The sequence below is a fragment of the Colias croceus genome, chromosome 12 (genome assembly GCF_905220415.1).
Source record: "Colias croceus chromosome 12, ilColCroc2.1".
Lineage (NCBI taxonomy): Eukaryota > Metazoa > Arthropoda > Insecta > Lepidoptera > Pieridae > Colias > Colias croceus.
Window position 1 is genome coordinate 1,318,902 of NC_059548.1, and position 18,711 is coordinate 1,337,612.

The 18,711-nt window shown below is 35.4% G+C and overlaps 1 protein-coding gene across 1 annotated transcript in view; it reads left to right on the top strand.

Annotated features, from left to right (window-relative positions):
- The window catches only part of LOC123695973 (WAS/WASL-interacting protein family member 1-like), a 34,510-nt gene that overhangs the window by 8,746 nt on the left and 7,053 nt on the right, over nucleotides 1–18,711 (top strand). Inside the window, exons 3-7 of the mRNA XM_045641931.1 lie at nucleotides 11,405–11,549; nucleotides 12,575–12,800; nucleotides 13,223–13,350; nucleotides 14,196–14,326; nucleotides 15,952–16,141. Of these exons, the coding sequence (XP_045497887.1) occupies nucleotides 11,405–11,549; nucleotides 12,575–12,800; nucleotides 13,223–13,350; nucleotides 14,196–14,326; nucleotides 15,952–16,141 (820 nt within the window). The remainder of the gene's footprint in view (nucleotides 1–11,404; nucleotides 11,550–12,574; nucleotides 12,801–13,222; nucleotides 13,351–14,195; nucleotides 14,327–15,951; nucleotides 16,142–18,711) is intronic.

Genomic DNA, 18,711 nt, shown 5'->3' on the forward strand with positions numbered 1-18,711 from the left:
AAAATCTGTGAACGTTTTCCAAAATCCATCTCAAATGTGCAAATGTGATAAAACTATATAGACAGATATTTTTTAGATTTTTAAGTACATCAATGAATTTACGCACCTTAGCGAATATGCTTGCATTATGCCAAAATATGCTTATTTGCGTTGAAATATAGTGCCGACTTTACTAGTTCCTCTTGAGAAAACAGAGTTCTTAGAGAAAACAGACGTCTCACTACTAGTTCTACTTTGACTTATTTTACTGAAAAACTGTGCCAAGTGTTGCGGTACGCTTTGGTCCTGAAGTCAAGATTTTGACCTCACAAGGGTCCTTGTTGCCAAGACATTTGCTATAGTGTTATAAACCTAGTTTACTTGTAAGATAAATAAGAATAATAAGCTGATGAGGTAAGTTACCTACAGGGCGCATTTGTAGGATTTTTTGTAGAAATTTCTTTGTAGTATACGTATCGATAACGTTTGTTTTCTATTCTAAATAAAACTTTTTATCTACAAAATTATATAGATGTCAGAATTTTATTGCTCGTAAGTTTTTATTGAAAACTACGCAAGCGATTTTCAAAATTCTTTCACCACTAGAAAGCTACATTTCGCTTGAATGTCTAGCTATTTTTATTTTGCTTTTATCCCGGATCAAGCTAGAAAAGTCATATTGCAATAGATACGTTTGGTGTATTCAAACAAATATGACGCATCCAGTCTAGTATCTGTGATGATAATTAGTTATCTTTTAGATAAGGACATAACAGCTAGTTAACATGAACATGTATGTATGTAATTGAACATAACAGGTATTCTATCTTTTTCTTAGTAATCAAATCATAATCATGTATTTGTTATGTGTGTGTGTATGTATGTACCTCTTCCATCTCTTATTTTGTGTTATATAAGAGTACATTAATAAACAAGTGATAACTGCGTTAAAAACAACCGACTTCAAACTTGCACTTGCAAAATTTACAAATACCTACAGACAAAAATGCTCATAAAATAAAAACTACTGGGCCTATCCGAATAAAATTTTTATGGGACCAATTCGACACCATCCCGCATCGAACAAAAAAAGAATCACTTAAATCGGTTCAGAAACCTCGGAGTAATCGGTGTACATACATAAAAAAAAAAAAAAAATATACCGGCCGAATTGATAACCTCCTCCTTTTTTTTGAAGTCGGTTAAAAAGTTGGAATTAGTAAAATCGCCGATTGTAAAATAGGTTTAAAAACGAATGTATTTTTCTGAAAATTACGGTATAGGTAGAAAGGTATAGCTAAGCTTTTTATCCAGGTATCGAGTAAGCATAAACGTGTCCAAGTAATATATAAATATCCCTTAAGTAAGCAATAAAAATGCTCGTAAAGTATATCCTCTTCTGGCTGATTTAATATGTAGAAAGGGTCTCCTAACTTATGAGCCAGACGGTCGCGGTCGCCTCGTCTGCAGAAATTATTCCAATCGTTTGTTATATTTCGAATGCTTTTTGTGTAACATAGCTGTGCCCTGCGGTTTTATCTGTATTGCTCCGCTACTATTTGGCTTTGTGTGATGATATTATGGCCTACAGCCTTCCTCAATAAATGTGCTATCTAACACTGAAATAAATCGTATTCGTAGTTCCTGAGATAAGCGCGTTCCACCAAACAAACCGACTTTTTAACACTACGCTAATTTAATAATTTATATAATAGTTATTTCAGATTTGTTAAAACATGTGTTCCAGTGTATTAAACAAATTGTCCCCACTATATTATTTAGCGTGTCAGGGCCCCGTTTGATTAGTTTTCAGGACGTGGCCGTTTGACCTCGATTCACAATAAAATGTTTCCCATACGGGTCATCGGTGCTTAAATGTTTCGGTACTGTGATAAACAAAATAAATAAATCATTTATTTTCACATTATAACTTTACAAATAAAATATACGATAATAACTAATTTAATATATTTTAAAATATTATCGTATTGTCTTTGTGTTTTTTAATTATTATTGTACTAGTAGTAAAAAAAACGAAAGTACGGGACACTTTCGTTTTTTTTATGAATGGTTAATCAAATCAGTTTTACGCTCTATTTTACAACTTCCTGATATGTACTGTTTACCTTATCTGTGAGTTAAAATTACGAATAATGTATCACAATGAACGTCAAAAGTGTTTAATAGGCTATCCGGGCCATTATCAGGTTTCTTATTAATTACAAATAATAATCACATTTAGGATTCAAATAACTAATTGTACAAAATTACAATGCAACCTACTTTCATTTAAATTTTATCATCCAAAATATTATCTTTCCTCATTCCTCATAAAAACAATTCTCATACATTTTCAAGATCACTACGTTAATGAAAAAGTAAGATTGATGTTTGATATCGCAGTCGCAGATAACCTTTCTAAAGATAAGGTTGTTTCTGTGTATTTGAATGTGAATTTAATATTCTTATGAAACAGTAGATATGAAACGTTTTTGTACTACCTACTAACTTAAAAGTCGTCTATCTTTAAGTTAAATTTCATCTAAAATTGTTTCGCTGTTTAGATGGAATATAATTTCCCAACATGTCTAACTCACGTATCTAAATAGGTACTTTTAGTTTACAATTAATAAAAAAAACGTACTTAGTAAATTCTGCTTTTTTGCTTTCACAATGAATTTATCTGAATTTTTTAACCTAATTGTACAAATTCTAAGTGATAGTACAATCTTATAAATATTCAACACGTTAGAAAGAGCTAAAAGTCTAAAAAAACAGAACTAAACATTATTGTAATATATTTTATACTAGTGGTCCGCCCCGGCTTCGCCCGTGGTACATATTTCGCAATAAAAGGTAGCCTATGTCCTTTCTCGGGTATCAAAATATCTCCATACCAAATTTCATGCAAATTGGTTCAGTAGTTTAGGCGTGATTGAGGCCGAGATTCATAGATCGCACTTTAACTTTACTTTGATGGAAAGATCTACTTTCAACCAAAAATATATTTCTTGGTCGTGTCAAGCTCATCTTTACTTTCCAGAAACTATACTTTACTTAGTAAAGGCTAAGGAGCCGATAATCATGACTTTGGTCTCAAAGTAAACTTTACATGACTATGCGTATAAATCATGTAGGCCTTCATTTTAAACCAGTTTCGTAGAACAGAAACACATTTTAATATGGTTGGGTTATAGATCGAAACGTCATGTCGAGTAACATTTTTTTGTTGATGTGTTGATCGTTGCATCGTTTCGTTTGTCTTAAAACATTATTATATTTTTCTGACGAATTTTGCTGTGTCTACCGGTTTTTTATATTTATACTATAATCTTCCTACATGATGGTTTTTTTTCTAAACATTTAATATTTGATATAAAATAATAATGTTATTATTATATATGTTTTTTATGGAAATATAACTTAATTTAATAATATTATGTTCTCAAAAACATAAATTATGCGTATAAAGTAACAGTTACACGTCTTACCCTGTACTTTACTTTGGGACCGTACTTTTCTAAGGAAAGTCAAGCAATTCTCTCTGAAATTAAATATGTTGAAAGTAAACTTTGGTCATACAAAGTTTACTTTGTGAAGACTCTTTTGCGGTAAAGTAAAGTCACGACTGTGAATCTGGGCCTTAGTAACAGACAGACAGACAGACAGAGTTACTTTCGCATTTATAATATTAGTATGGATTAGCTCGTTACCCCGGTTTTATCTGAAAATAGATTTTTTTTAACTAGCTGATCCAAAAAACTGCTCAGAAGTACGTCCAGTTTTAATTAAAGGTAGGTACTATTATCTACCTTAACCCTAAATTATCTAATTTTCATTGCAATTTTTCTTATCTAATATATAAAAATCAATGCCACTTTTCGTTGTAATTCCATAACTCGAGAACGGCTGAACCGATTTCGATAATTCTTTTTTTATTATATTCCTTGAAGTACGAGGATGGTTCTTATGTAGAGAAAACGTTAATATGTACCACGGGCGAAGCCGGGGCGGACCGCTAGTATTTCATATTTCCTATAAAATTTCCAACCTACATTCTACTTAATCAAGTGATTCCTGCGATATTTTTTATCGAGATTATAATATGAATATGATCTACGTGTCAAGTGTAAGGAAAGCGGATCATCTGGGTTTTAAAACTCATTATTATATGAAGTTACTCTCATATAGTTAATCTATATGTATAAAAATGAAACCCGTTTCGCGTTGTCACGGCATCACGCGTGAACGGGTGAACCGATTTCGATAATTCTTTTTTTATTATATTCCTTGAAGTACGAGGATGGTCATGGTTCTTGTGTAGAGAAAACGTAAATATGTACCACAGGCGAAGCCGGGGCGGACCGCTAGTAGTTTAATAAAATAATAACCAGTGTTTTTCAACGTTCCCAAAAATGAAGTTCTCAATTGGACTTTTGTTATTTGATAATTTCATGGATTTATAACTGCTTCACGTAATTATTTTGTTTGTTTGATCATCATCATCAGCCCATATACGTTCCCACTGCTGGGACACGGGCCTCCTATGAGGGTACAGGCCATAATCCACCACGCTGGCCAAGTGCGGGTTGGCGGATGACACATGTCGTCGAACTTTTTAATTCTTCGACATGTCGGTTTCCTCACGATGTTTTCCTTCACCGTTCGAGCAGTGGTGATGTTACAACATGCGCAGATAAATTGAAAAATCAATTTATTTCCTGCGCGCTCGCCTGGTCTCGAACCACGGACTTATCGATTCGAAGTCCGAGGTCTCACCACTGAGCCACCACTGCTCATTGTTTGTTTGATAGGATATTTCTATAATTCTGTGGATTTTCAACCGATTGACTTGATTATTTTTGTGTTTGGTAGAACATTTTTGTTATTTGGTTCATTTATAGAATTTTATATTGTACCTTCGGAACATCGGTATGTTCCTGGGGAGGAGGGATCTTATTTGTAGAAAATAATTGTTTTTCATAAATGATTGTGATAATTGTAACAAATGTTCCATTTTGGTTGCTTGCCAACCCATGTGTAATCGGATTGGCTTTAATTTTGTGGCTAAACCAAACAGGGTGAAGGTTAATCTAACGTTATTAAAATCACAGAACGATTTACAAGATACATAAGAACGACCATTAAAACATTTTAGGTTGAATTTTACGAGTGTTGTTTGTGTGGCTTACTCTGCAGTGGAATTCGGAAAAAGGCTCGATGAATTTTATTTCAGGGTGTGGCTAGATTCATTTTAAGCGAGAGATTGACCTCGGCGTAATAAAAATTGATTCTATTGAAACTATATGAATGATTGAATTTCACAAATTGTTCGCAACAAAACTTGCAAGAAGGGTTTCTTTAACATTTGGAATGTTATCAGCCAATTCTTTAGTTTATTTACATGTTGCATGATTTTATGTTTTACCGAAACCCTAAGAGCCAGCGCGCACGAGCAACTTTGTCTCCGCAACTATTTTGTCTCTCCCACCCATGGGCTAGTATGAAAGTGCGTTCACGTAGCGACGCAACTCCCCATACAATTTGATGGGAGAGACAAAATAGTCGCAGAGACAAAGATTGCTCGTGCGCGCTACCTCTTATAAACCTACCACGCAACTGTATTTAGTTCTGATTTACACAGGGTCAGTAGACAAGTCAGTGTCAGGCGACTGACTTTAACAGTTTACATAGACTTCAAGCCTCTGTACTGACTTCAAATCTGTTTACACAGGGTTTTTTTTTTCGTGTCAGCACTGATTTGCCTCGATTTTGTAGTCAGTTACTGACCCTGTGTAAATCAGCACTAAATCTCGATTTGAACGTCTCAATTCTCGTAAATTGGGCCGCGAAGCACTAATACATTTGCTCTATAAAATTAATTTACTACAGCGTTTCGTGTTTATGGGAAATTCAATTAATTTAGGTTAATAGGAAGAATGAACTCTTGACGTCAAGTACTTGCCGCAGTTGAAAATATCAAGAAATGTGGTTTCCTTAACTAACTAACGTAATTAAGGTTTGATTTTACGTCAGCACTTTGAAAATAAGGTTTTGATTTCCTTATTAACATTTGTCGTAAGTTAAATTTCTGGAGGAAACTAAATCCGTCGTGTAGCTTAGAGAAACATCTGTTTTATATTGAGTCACTTTTAAGTTTTATACCTTAGATGGAGTTACAGATAATGTTTATGCAGCAGCTTAAAAAAATAAATTGAAATCAGTAAATATGATACTCATTGAATATTCTTTACGGGAGTATAACTTCAAATTTAGTTGGCTCATATCTTTACTGATTTTAAAAGTTAAACACTCCAAAAATAAACTCCTTATATATGACCGCCTCCTTGGTACAGTGGTTGACGCGTAGCGTAACACCGAGAGGTCCTGGGTTCGATTCCCGGTGGAGACGAAGAAAAAAAAAAGGTCTCGGTCTGGCAGGACATAGAAGGCTGATCACCTACTTGTCCCTAAAGAAAATTGAACAGTGAAACAGATGTATAATGCATCTGCCCCTTACCCCACTAGGGGACATGGGACTCCTTAAATATAACAGACTCTGGGCAGTAAAATAAAACAATGTTTGGTACATCAAAAGTGCAGTATATTTCTATACGTTTAAAATTACGACATTGTTTGTATTCATAAGCATTTCTTTGCGGGATAGTGTAAAGTATATTTTGGTTAATATTCTGTAAATATCTGCCGGAAATAGAGTAGACGTGTGGTATCGATATTTTCAATCTTTATGTGTTTCTAGCATTAAACCTACGTGTTATACGCATACTTAATGTCTTATACATACACATACGATCGTGGGAAATAGATTAAATAGCTACTTACTAGATTTTATTTTGTTCTGGATAAAAATTTACAAATTAAACAAAAAGAGCGTGTGTGCCGAGCAACTTGTTAGAAGTGAAACTACTTCAGCAAGAATCAAACACATAACGTGACGGTATTGTCATGACGCGAGCTTGAAATTATACTCTCAACGCGCCTAAAGAAGTTTCACTTCAAAAGTAAATTTATATTGATTTGATTGTGAATACAGAAGCTTTAATAGTTTGGTTCATTTAGTCCCCAAGATATTAATCACAAATAACTTGCCAGAATCATAACGAGGTGAAGTAAGATTGTAAAAGCGCTCTTCTTTGAACTGATCACTACCAAATTATTTTGTAAGCAAAAACTCCAATCATTACTAGACATCGTTAAAAAGCGATAGTGAATATTTGATGGTTTATTAACACCCTGACGAAGTAGGTCCTCTATTAAAGAACCTCGGTTACAAGACGTGGTTAAGTAGATTCTGGGTTTCAAAATACGTAAATCAGGAAAAGACAGTTCAATGTCTAACCTCAGCAATTGTTATGAATCACAACATTATCACAAAGAGGTGCGCTTGCCCAGTTTTCCCTTCGCGTTACGTCGTGTGGTCACTTGACTCATTTGTGACTCATTTGATGTGTCATTGACGATGTGTATGGCATATGAATATGTGGGGAAACGGTTAGATGTGTGGTAAGGTCACGAAAATGTCCGTCTAAGTGAGTGTTTTGTCTAGTCAGACACACATAGTTCAGGATACATCGCCCATTTTTGCAAGTGACTACTATCAAGCTGATTTTCCGTTTGTAGCTTTATTTTGATGAGACACCGAATAATTTCGTGTACGAAACTCTCGATTGTGGTAGCTAACAGAGATAACAAGGATAAATTTTTTTGATTTGATGGTTCTCAAATATTTATTACGCAATTTGTAGGACAATATTATGTCTGTTGAATTATATAAACATTAACTAAGTGAAAACAAAAAAATCAGCTTGTTAGTAATTATTTATGATGACCTCGTTATCGATACACTTTGGAAAGGGGGACTCTTTGAACAAACCATAGATTTTGTAGGACAAATATTTTTTCGAATAATTTAGGTAATTAACTTGAGATTGAACAAAAAAAATTCATTCAGTTAGTAATAAATATTTGAGAACCATCAAATCAAAAATTTTTATCCTTGTTATCTCTGTTAGCTACCACAATCGAGAGTTTCGTACACGAAATTATTGGACGTCTCATCAAAATAAAGCTACAAACGGAAAATTAGCTTGATAGTAGTCACTTGCAAAAATGGGTGATGTATCCTGAACTAACACAGTCGGCTAGTCAGCCGTCTGTACGTGCGTCGGTAAAAGTTTATGTTAATTATTTTTGTTGATATTCAATTGAAAGCCTTCGTTTACACTTTACACTAAAAGCTCAATGGTCAAGGACCAAAATTCAATAAAGGCATTCTATGATAAAATTGTTTTCTACAAAGTTTTTAATTTACACCTCATTGAATCTAGATTCTACTACTGCTATTTTACACAACAAAGGGGTGATTAATTTATAAAAGTTGACTTCTTTCATAACAGCAATGCGGAAACATCCTGCTTACGCAACAATTATATCAATAAAACATAATTTTAGTGTTGCATTGCGTTAATGACTCTTATCACAATAGGCTAAAGTTCACAATAGGGTAACTGCATTGTTGTTTATATATTATTGATCTGTATGCAGGATATGAAATTATTATATTGCATAGGGAAGTGTAACATGTCAATGTATAGCAGATAGAAGGATTTCACAAAAGGATATTGGTCAGGAATTAGGATACATCACCTAGAGCCGTAATCAATACATAGTATAAAACAAAGTCGCTTTCTCTGTCCCTATATATGCTTAAATCTTTAAAACTACGCAACGGATTTTGTTGCGGTTTTTTTTAAGATTAGAGTGATTGAAAGAGAAGGTTATTAGCATGTAATTTATTAGGCTTTAGACAAAGCGGGTGAAGCCGCGGGGGGAAAGCTAGTCTAATTAATAAAATCCAGACGGTAGTGCTTTGCCAACTGCCAACTCCGTAAAGAGGAGCATACATGGCACTGGCCATCTGCTGAACAAATTTTGAGCCAAATCGTTTTTATTAAATTTTGCTATGGCGCAAAACTCTTATGAAACAATTGGAAGCAATTAAATCTTTCATATTCTTAAAAAATTTCTGATATTTTACCCAAGATAAGATTACCCAATATAATTAATAATAAATTAATAATAAATAATAAATTAATATCAAGTATTTTTTGGTGTAATAACGTGTTGTCTACATGTTTTTTTACATGCAGTAACAATACCTCATCTAATTACCAGATATTGGGACCGGATGGACCCTGGAGGTCAATTTGTAGGTTTTCCTGTGTTTTAATTAATGGATTACTATAGCTGTTACTGTGAAAGCTTTCGGATGTCATTTGGATTTGTCTTTTCCTTCTCTTGTGGATAAAATGTTTCCTATGTCCGCTTTTGGTAGATAAAGTACTTCCTGAACTGAATATTCGGTTGTTATAAGGGTTCCGTTAATGAGAAATGCATTTACTTTTATTGATCTGAAACTTCTATAGTGCGTTGAGTGTAAAATTTCTATAGGTCGCGTCATGGCAATACCGTCACGTCATGGAGGAAGGCGACGATTTTGGTATCTTTGAATCTTGCCAGAGAAGTTTCTCTTCCGCCACGTGTGCTCGGCACACACGCTATTTTTTATCAAGGATCAAGCACCTATTATTGGTGATAATTTGAAATACATAATATGGTTGTTGATCTTTAGTTTAGATATAATTAATTCACACTTATGAACGAAAAAACAGGGGATTATTATATAATAGGATCATTTTGCAAAAAATATACTCTGACAGGTCCATTTTGATGCTGTATCGGAAACAATATAGAAATATTAGCATTAAATTATTCAATGAATTATTTATTAATATTTTTATGGCTTTGCCCTTGAAATCTTAGAAAACATAGTTTTTCAAGCATGACGTAATCCTCCATAGAGAAGTCGGTAATCAATTACTTGTAATTATTATGACACATGTAAATTCAATAGACGTTACTCATGGTATGTTTAAAATGATAAATAAATTATAATATTATATAGCAATATTATATACAGAATCAAGACAGAGGTAATAAAAATGTACATGCAATCTTACATGCAAAAGAGGGTTTAAAAAATGCTGGAAATTGTACGAATTTTAAACCTGAAGAATCAATGATTTAAGTTATGAAAAAAGATGCAACCTTATATAAAAATGTTGAAAAGGATGATGAGAATAAATAAATAAGTGTAAAATACAAAATTTTGTTCTAGATATGTTTTATTTTATACAGGCTGTATACCAAGTACCTTGAAAATCATAATTATTAATGGTAGAACAGGCTGATTGGGAAGGCAATGAGGATATAATAACTACGTTTTACGTTATTTCAATGCATTCTTCAAAAGGTTTCTCACTTTTAATATACATTAATTGTATTCCATACAAGTTGTACACTTTTTATAAAAAATCGATTACCACGACTCACCAGACGAAGTTTGTACAGGAACAATTTAAACTTTTAGCGCAACGAATATTGCCAACAAAGTTGAAATAAACTCAGTTGCAGACAATTTAACGTTCGTATCGATTATTTTATTTATTTATTAATACTTTATTGCACTTAAAGATGGATTGTTAGTTAAAGGAGTTTAAATTGGGTTGATTCACTCAATTTTATTATTAAATTTATCTTATAATTAACAAAAAAACGTTAAAAATAATAAGATTAAATTTTACTTACAATTCTTTTTTTAAATGATCGATAAATTTAGTAACTTATAAGAACACACAGATTACTAAACACTACACATATTGCTACCGAGACCTATGAATTAAATAATGTCTTGGAACCTGCTTATTGAAAGCTAATAAATTCCTTTAAAAATACTATACAAATTCTCGTAAAAGCGTAACATGAACAAGGTAAAAGGTTGCCATTTAATAAATGATATTATATAGGCACTCGGGGCTTTCATCAAGGGCTTTTAAATTGAATTACTTCATTCAATTACTAGTTCGTGTCTAAAGCTATATAAACCATGTTATGACAAGAAATTTATTTGAAAGCTATGTTTTTAAACTACTGACCTAATTTAGTTTAATTTTCTATTAACAAAGGAGTAATTTATGAACAAAAACACAGCACTGCGTATTATCTGTTTCTATGGAATACAGGACCACTGAAAACAGTATTTTTATCATATTTAAAATTGAAGCAAAATTAGCTGATCTAGAGAATCATGTCTATTATTCTTAGTAGAACTACGTATTTAGTTTATCCAAGGATTAGTGCATTTTTTCTACAAAATGTTCAAACGGTCGTCCGCTTAGGAGTCTCGTCGATGCATACGTTTGTGTTAGTGAGCCGTTTTGAACGTTTTGTTGCGAGTTAGGTTACTGTTCCTATTCTGTTTACTGTGGTGTTGAAACAATTATATGTAGTGACATAGCAGAACAATCATTTTATCATTTTATTCAATCTATGTTCTTCCTTCCAGAGTTCGTCAGACTCCGTACTAACTACGGGCTCTGTGACGGAGCGCGTCAGCTCACAAACATCTGAACAAACACTACCAACGCACGTGGCAAGCACTCTGCACAGGAATCGGAGCTCGCTGCACTCTGGATCGCAGGTTTCACTTGGTATGTAGGATTATTGACTTACTATAGAGTATAAACAATTAACTGACAGTCGCCTATTTCAGACGAGAAGACGATATAAAGATCGTCAAAAAACGTCCGAGCGGTGTTCTATGGAACATTCATTGAAATTGACACCTTATTTCCTGGTTATAATGTTCAAAATCTATTGTATCGCGCATTAGAAAAGTCTGCCTACCACGCTCGTAGTGAGAGTTTTGATTCGGACAGTTTTTTAACGTGATTGTAAGTCAAACTCAAATTACACGCACATTATTTTCTGGTAATAAAATAATATGCCGTAATAAAACCATGAAGCTAATAACTACTATAACAGTTCAATATATTTCTGAAGCGAACACAAACTGAAACTAATAATGAAGTGGTATATTTTATTTATTAGTTCAGCGGGAGAGGGTAAAGTATATTTGTCCAAGTTAATAGTTTGGTGTAAACTTGTATCGGAAATAGATGCGGCGTGTGGTCTCGTTATTTCACTCTACACATCACACGTTAACGCATGCTTAATGTTATAATTATAGGATACTGGGAAATAGATTAAAAATAAATTGTGTTATGGAAGAGACGCCTCATGCAGAGAGGCAATTTTAAGTTGTTTACAAAACAATAATTAAAAACTTAAAACAATTTTTTTTTAGAGGATGATTTCAGCTAACACCTAATAACGATTTTTTTCATCTTTTGTAAACCTCATTAAATTTCAGGGTACTTTATAAAATAATATTTTGATGTCTTGAGTTAAGATTAAGTTTTAATATAGCTATATTGCCTGGAAGAAATCACTTTTAATTGATAAGCCCGCCTTCTGAACTGTATATTTATGTATAAGTTTTGTTCAATTGTACCTATTGTCTACACTAATATTATAAAGAGGAAAATTTTGTTTACTACATAAACTACTGGACCGATTTTAAAAATTCTTTCACCATTCGAAAGCTACATTATCCACGAGTAATATAGGCTATCTAAGTACTCAACACTAAAACATAACATAAATACATTTCCAGGCGGTTCAATGACGTCACTGACATCAGCTCCCCCCACCCCCGCGCCCGCGTCCTCCCACTCCACGTCGGACCTCTCGGAGCGGCCCCGCGTGAGCCACGGCAAGCCGAACCTCGCGCCGAAGCCCCCGACCCTGAACCCGGCGCCGGATAGGCCTTCGCCCCCGCCTAAAAAGCTCGTGGTTAATGGGAAGTTAGCGGCCAGAGCGCAGAGCATGAGGGTGCCGAGGTATGTTGGATATATGCGGATAAATAGGGGGAATTTGGTTGTTGAACGTTTCTAGTACATATAGATAACGAAATCTAAAGTTTTGTCTATAATTCGCACATCATTTATGAGTAATTTTACAATTGAAGATATTTTTATCTAAATATAAGCAAATAATAGTGGATGTGTAAATAGCGAACAATTTCAGTTATGTCACTACTTCATCATCTTGTAAAGTATATAATCCCGGTAAATGCGTAACCCTAATAATTTTAATATGAATGCACTTGTTATCGCATATTTTATAGATCTGCAAAAATTCTCAGAAGTATTTAGTGACGTCCATTTACAGGTGCGAAGCGTATTATGGTTACGCTTCTACCAGATTTTTTCTTCATTAGATAATTTTATTGTTATTATAAATAATTTTATATCGTTCGCAGGTCGCCCCCCGTATCGCCCCCGTCGCCCCCGAGCGGCGCGAACCCCTCCCGCCCCCCGCAGCCGCCCCCCGCACCACTCCACCCGCCCCCCATACCGGTGGGGACCAAGAACCCCGCGTCGCACTTTGGTGAGTTTGTGTGTTTGTGTATGTATGTGAACAGTATGTGGGGAGTTGCGGGTAGTTTTAATATAAATTTTGTGGATTTTTTTTATATGCACAAAATTGTGTATGTATGTATGTGAACAGTATGTGGGTAGTTGCGGGTAGTTTTAATATAAATTAATTGACTATATATAAATGCATAATTTAACGTGGAATTGAAAATAAACTATGCATGCCCGAAATGTTATTATTAACCTTATTTAAAAATAATCAATTTGTTTCTAATTATTCTGTACTTTAGAAAATATGTAAAGTCTACTAGTATGTAAGTTAACTAAACAATACTGGCTAAGTCTGGAGAGGAAGGCGTCGATCGTCTCTAGCACAGGAATGTTCCTAGTTGAGGCGATCGTCGTGTCTAATTTGTTTTGTATTTATGTATTGTTTCCAAATAAACGATTTTATTTTTATTTTTTTATTTTTTATTATTTTTACAGTTTAGTTATTAAAAAAGAGCAAATTGACGTTACTTTAATATAGGAAACCATCCACAATATTTTGTTGAATTTAACTAGAATCTTAGATTTAGTATATGTATACTAGCGGTCCGCCCCGGCTTCGCCCGTGGTACATATTTCGCGATAAAAGGTAGTCTGTGTTCTTTCTCAGGTTCTAAAGATTTTCTGTGACAAATTTTATCAAAATCAGTTGAGAGGTTTAAGCGGGAAAGCGTAACAGACAGACAGAATTACTTTCACATTTATAATATTAGTAGGGATGATGGTTTCAAAGCAAAAATATAAAACATATTTATTAAGTAAATTTTCAATGAGCTATAAAATATGACTAACGTTTGTTAATGATATAAGGCACGCTGCGAGCCCCCCGCGGGCTGCGCCCCCCCGGCGTGTGCCCCCCGCCGCCCCCGGGCGCCCCGCCCCCGCCGCCCGCGCGCGGCGCCTCGCTAGCGCCCCCTCCGCCCCCGCATCATAGACAGCATGTGAGTAGCATTGTGTATACCACAGAATACATAATAGTAGCTAAACGCTACAGAACGGACATTCTCCGCCTCCCGCCAAAATTAAACACTTACCTCACCCCGCACGATCAGACATGTTATGGTACCCATTTCCCCGCAAGGACGATACCAACGACGTCTTTAGACGAAACGCAACGAAGATTGACAACATTAATCAAATTGACTTAAAGCAATTTTATTATTTTGGATTTGTGATTATCGTTTTTCGTAGAAAATGGTTAGATATTGTGCTGTTTACGGATGTATTTCATCAGAAAAACGCGAATTTTTTTTTACGCTAGTCACAAATGTGCCAACCATAAAGAGTTTACACACACATTTGCAGTCTCTACAGTGTGACTGTCAAAACTATAATTTTGTATGGAGTGTCCGGGGTGTGGTGTATACTATAGTCGAGCCAATTTAATAGGCAACATTTGACGTCTATCAATTTTATCTTCGAAGAGAGGTAACCTGCTTAAAAACATCGATTAAAGTGAATTAATTAATCGATACGGATTTGAAACATTTGTCAATCGAATTTATTAATTTATGATGATTTTTATTCACAAGTAATCAATGCATTCGATTCTAGATGTCAGATTTCGATTTTTAGAGTAACGTCTCTGGTATTAAAAAAAAAAAAAGGTTTATTGACACAAAATTGTAGCGACGTCAGTTCTTGAATTCAGAAATTATTTATTATGTTTAGTATGGTTTATCAGTAAAATGAAATCTTAAAATTACTTGTATCGGTCATTATTATTATAAATATGTAATCATAATTGAAAAAAGTTAAGCAAATATGCAGCTCTAACAAAACGAAATATCATGATAATCTATGTCGTCGTTACTAGGTTACGTTGTTGAATTTTGTTGAACTGTCAAATGTTGCCTATTAAAATGGCTCTACTATAATATTTACTTATGTCACACATGAAATACATATTATTTATAGTAGTAGAATACAAACATGAATATAAATAAACATAATTTGTTTTTTGAAAAAGATGTTGTACGTCAGAGTGATTTAAAACAATATTTTTTTTGTGTACAATGATGAATAAAATATCGCAGATACATGTTTAATCTTGTAAACATCTAATCATTATTACAACCTGTATCCGTTTAGAGCGCGAGCGATGAGTTTATAATCCATTAAACTGCGCTAATAAACTCGTGTAATCCTTTAAACTTGTTGCTGGATATACAAAGTTATGTAATACATTCTTACAATGAAAAATGAAGCATTCTTAGTAAGAATGCTTCATTTTTCATTCATCTTAGTGCGAGAAATCAGTGCCTCATACGCTTAGCGTGTAACATATAGAATTTAGGCCACACTGTGTACCTACCGTCCGGGGCACGTGACTCGGTTGTGTTTGGACGGGGCACCGGGCATGGCGTTGAAATGTCAATGGATATTGTTTCATTTGTTTCGACTCCGGCACGGGCCAACCAGCCAGCGTGAATCATGCCATTTTTAACCGACTTCAAAAAAAGAAGGGGGTTCTCAATTCGGCTCATATTTTTTTAATATTGTTTATTTCTATGTTAATTTCCAGAGTACACAGCGTATATTTTATTGTTCATTCACACAATTCCAGAGCGTCCAAAGCACGCACTCCACCAGCACTAACGAAGAAACCTCCGCCCCCCCTCCCCCCGTGCGCGGCTCCTCCCACCGCGCCGAGTGGGAGGCGCGCTTCGCGGAGCTGTTCCGAGCTCCGCGCACCTTCCCCGCACCGCCGCCCTTCCTGCGAGTGGCCAAGGGGTACTGCAGCGCTGCGCAGCATGGTAAGTGTGCGTAGTGGGGGGGATAGCAGATAGCTGCGTGTAGTGGGGGGATAGCTGCGTTTAGTGGGGGGATAGCTGCGTGTAGTGGGCGGGACTGACTGATTGACTGGCTGGGGAGGGCAACTGACTGGGATAACGTTAAGTAGGACCGTGCTCTGGGATAACGTTAAGTAGGACCGTGCTGCAGTCGTTTTCGAGTGGGGGGAGTGTAGTGGATGACTTGACGTATGACCCGGGTAGGTGACTGACGTATGACGTGTGTGATTCATCCCACCGCGCGGAGTGGGAGGCGCGCTTCGCGGACCTGTTCCGAGCTCCACGCACCTTCCCAGCACCGCCGTCCTTCCTGCGAGTGGCCAAGGGGTACTGCAGCGCTGCGCAGCATGGTAAGTGTGCGTAGTGGGGGGGATAGCTGCGTGTAGTGGGCGGGGACTGACTGATTGACAGACACATACATACATAGACGGGAAGGGTAACTGACGTGAAGTGAGCAAATAGCGGATGCGTATGAGGTTTGTGGGTGCATAGTGGGGGGATTGACTGACCGACAGATGTACGGGGAAGTTAACTAACGTGAAGTGAGACCGTAGTGAGTGGTAGGTTCCAAGTGGGGGGGAGTGGGAAGCGCGCTTCGCGGAGCTGTTCCGTACCTTCCCTAGTCGCCAAGGGGTGCTGCAGCGCTGCGCAGCATGGTAAGTGTGCGTAGTGGGCGACTGACTAACTGACAGACGGAACTTAGACAAAAATTAGCTTAGGGCGTCCCATTGAGATAATATTACTACGTATGGAGGAGACACCACAAACAAAATCTGTGCGCCATTTTTTTTGCTCTAACTAAGTTTTAAAAATTATAATCAAGTTAGGTACGTACTTACCTACATTTGTGCAATATCGTAACACACACGAAGGCATATTTGATGCGTTTCACTTTAAAACAAATAAAAAATGAGCGTGCAGTTACGCCATATGGCGTATGTTGAGCGGAACATAAGTGATGTAGGCGGTGTCGTCTCCATATGTATATCTCAATGGGGCGGCCGTACACGGCCTGCTCGAGCCGTCGCGACCGCTTCAAGCCGTCAACTGCGCGGTTTGTAGCGATAGCTCGAGCAGTCAACGACCGACCGCTCGAGCAGGCCGTGTACGTCATTCAGCCGTTAACTACTCGAGCTGTCCGTGTACGGCCGTTCTCAGAGGGCGGGAAATGGCTGACTGACACATTAAATAGACTGACAGATTGAGGGATTGACAAAAAAGTTTAATAAATATTGATCAAAAGATATTAGGTTGAATGATATCTATCAAAAAAGCAAGTATCAATATCAATTGACAGCTATTCTACGATTCTTCGAAATGATGATTGACGGACAGATAGACTGACAGAGTGAAATAACAAAACGTACTGACAGTCTGACAGTAAAGATTTGACGTCATAGACTTGAGGAGAGAAATATGGGACACTGAAAGTTTTAATAGAAACTCAACTGTATCATATATGATTCATACATATTTTACATTGTAACTTATACGATGGGAACATATTGAAACAAATACATATCACTTCAAATAGAAGGTTTTTGCGGGTAATTGTAAATAAAGATCTAAAAGAGAACAATAACAGTGTATCCCATACTTCCTTCTCAATTGACTGACTTGACTTGAGATTAAGTGGGGATATTTTATTCGGTCGCCGACTGACTTTATGTAGTATTCGCACTTTATAGTTATTGTATGTTGAAGGAATATATAAATTTATCGGTACTGGAAACATTATTATTTGTAATTGTTGTTTTGTATATTTCGCGGCAGCTTTGCAATTCACTACAACATACTAATGACTAAGTTAGTTTTTACGTATGCATAAACTTTTATAAAATCGATTATGCGAATATGATTATTTCGATTCTCTTTGCACATTATTTTATTCGATTTTTATTTGCTGCGATAGAATTACAGTTAAGATACCTTTTTAGATACTAAAGATTTAATTCTTGACTGTGAAGTTATATTACGATATTTTTATTTTTAACTAAAGAGCGAGACGCACATATCATGTTGCTCTTTTTAGTCATAAACGTATACAATTTAGTTACTTATAATATATTTGTATGTAAGTATGTAATTAGGTGCAATAGGTACAAGTCAATTTGGCATAATAATTTAGTCTATGTTTTTAAACCAAATTGTCTATGGGAATGTCTGTCTCTTGTTTATGGGTCGTTTGACAAGTGGTGCATGAATATAAGCATGTTGTCTATGTCCAATGTTTCTTTTCTGTAAACGTCGTGTTTGTCTCGAAACTTCTACCGTCCAAAAGGCATTTTTATTTAGCTTTATGTTGTATTTTTGTTCTAAATCTACATTTTCATGCTTTAAATATGTGATATGGATTTCATTTCACTTCCAATTAAGTATTTCTTTATTCCCATTTAACCAAAATTATTGTTTTAATTATTTTTAGGGTGTGTAATGCAATTTGGTTTATTGTCAATGATTCGATCATTTTGCGTAGGTAAAGAATGTTAACTTTAAAAGCATAGTTATCGTAACCTGTTTATGTTAAGTTTAGT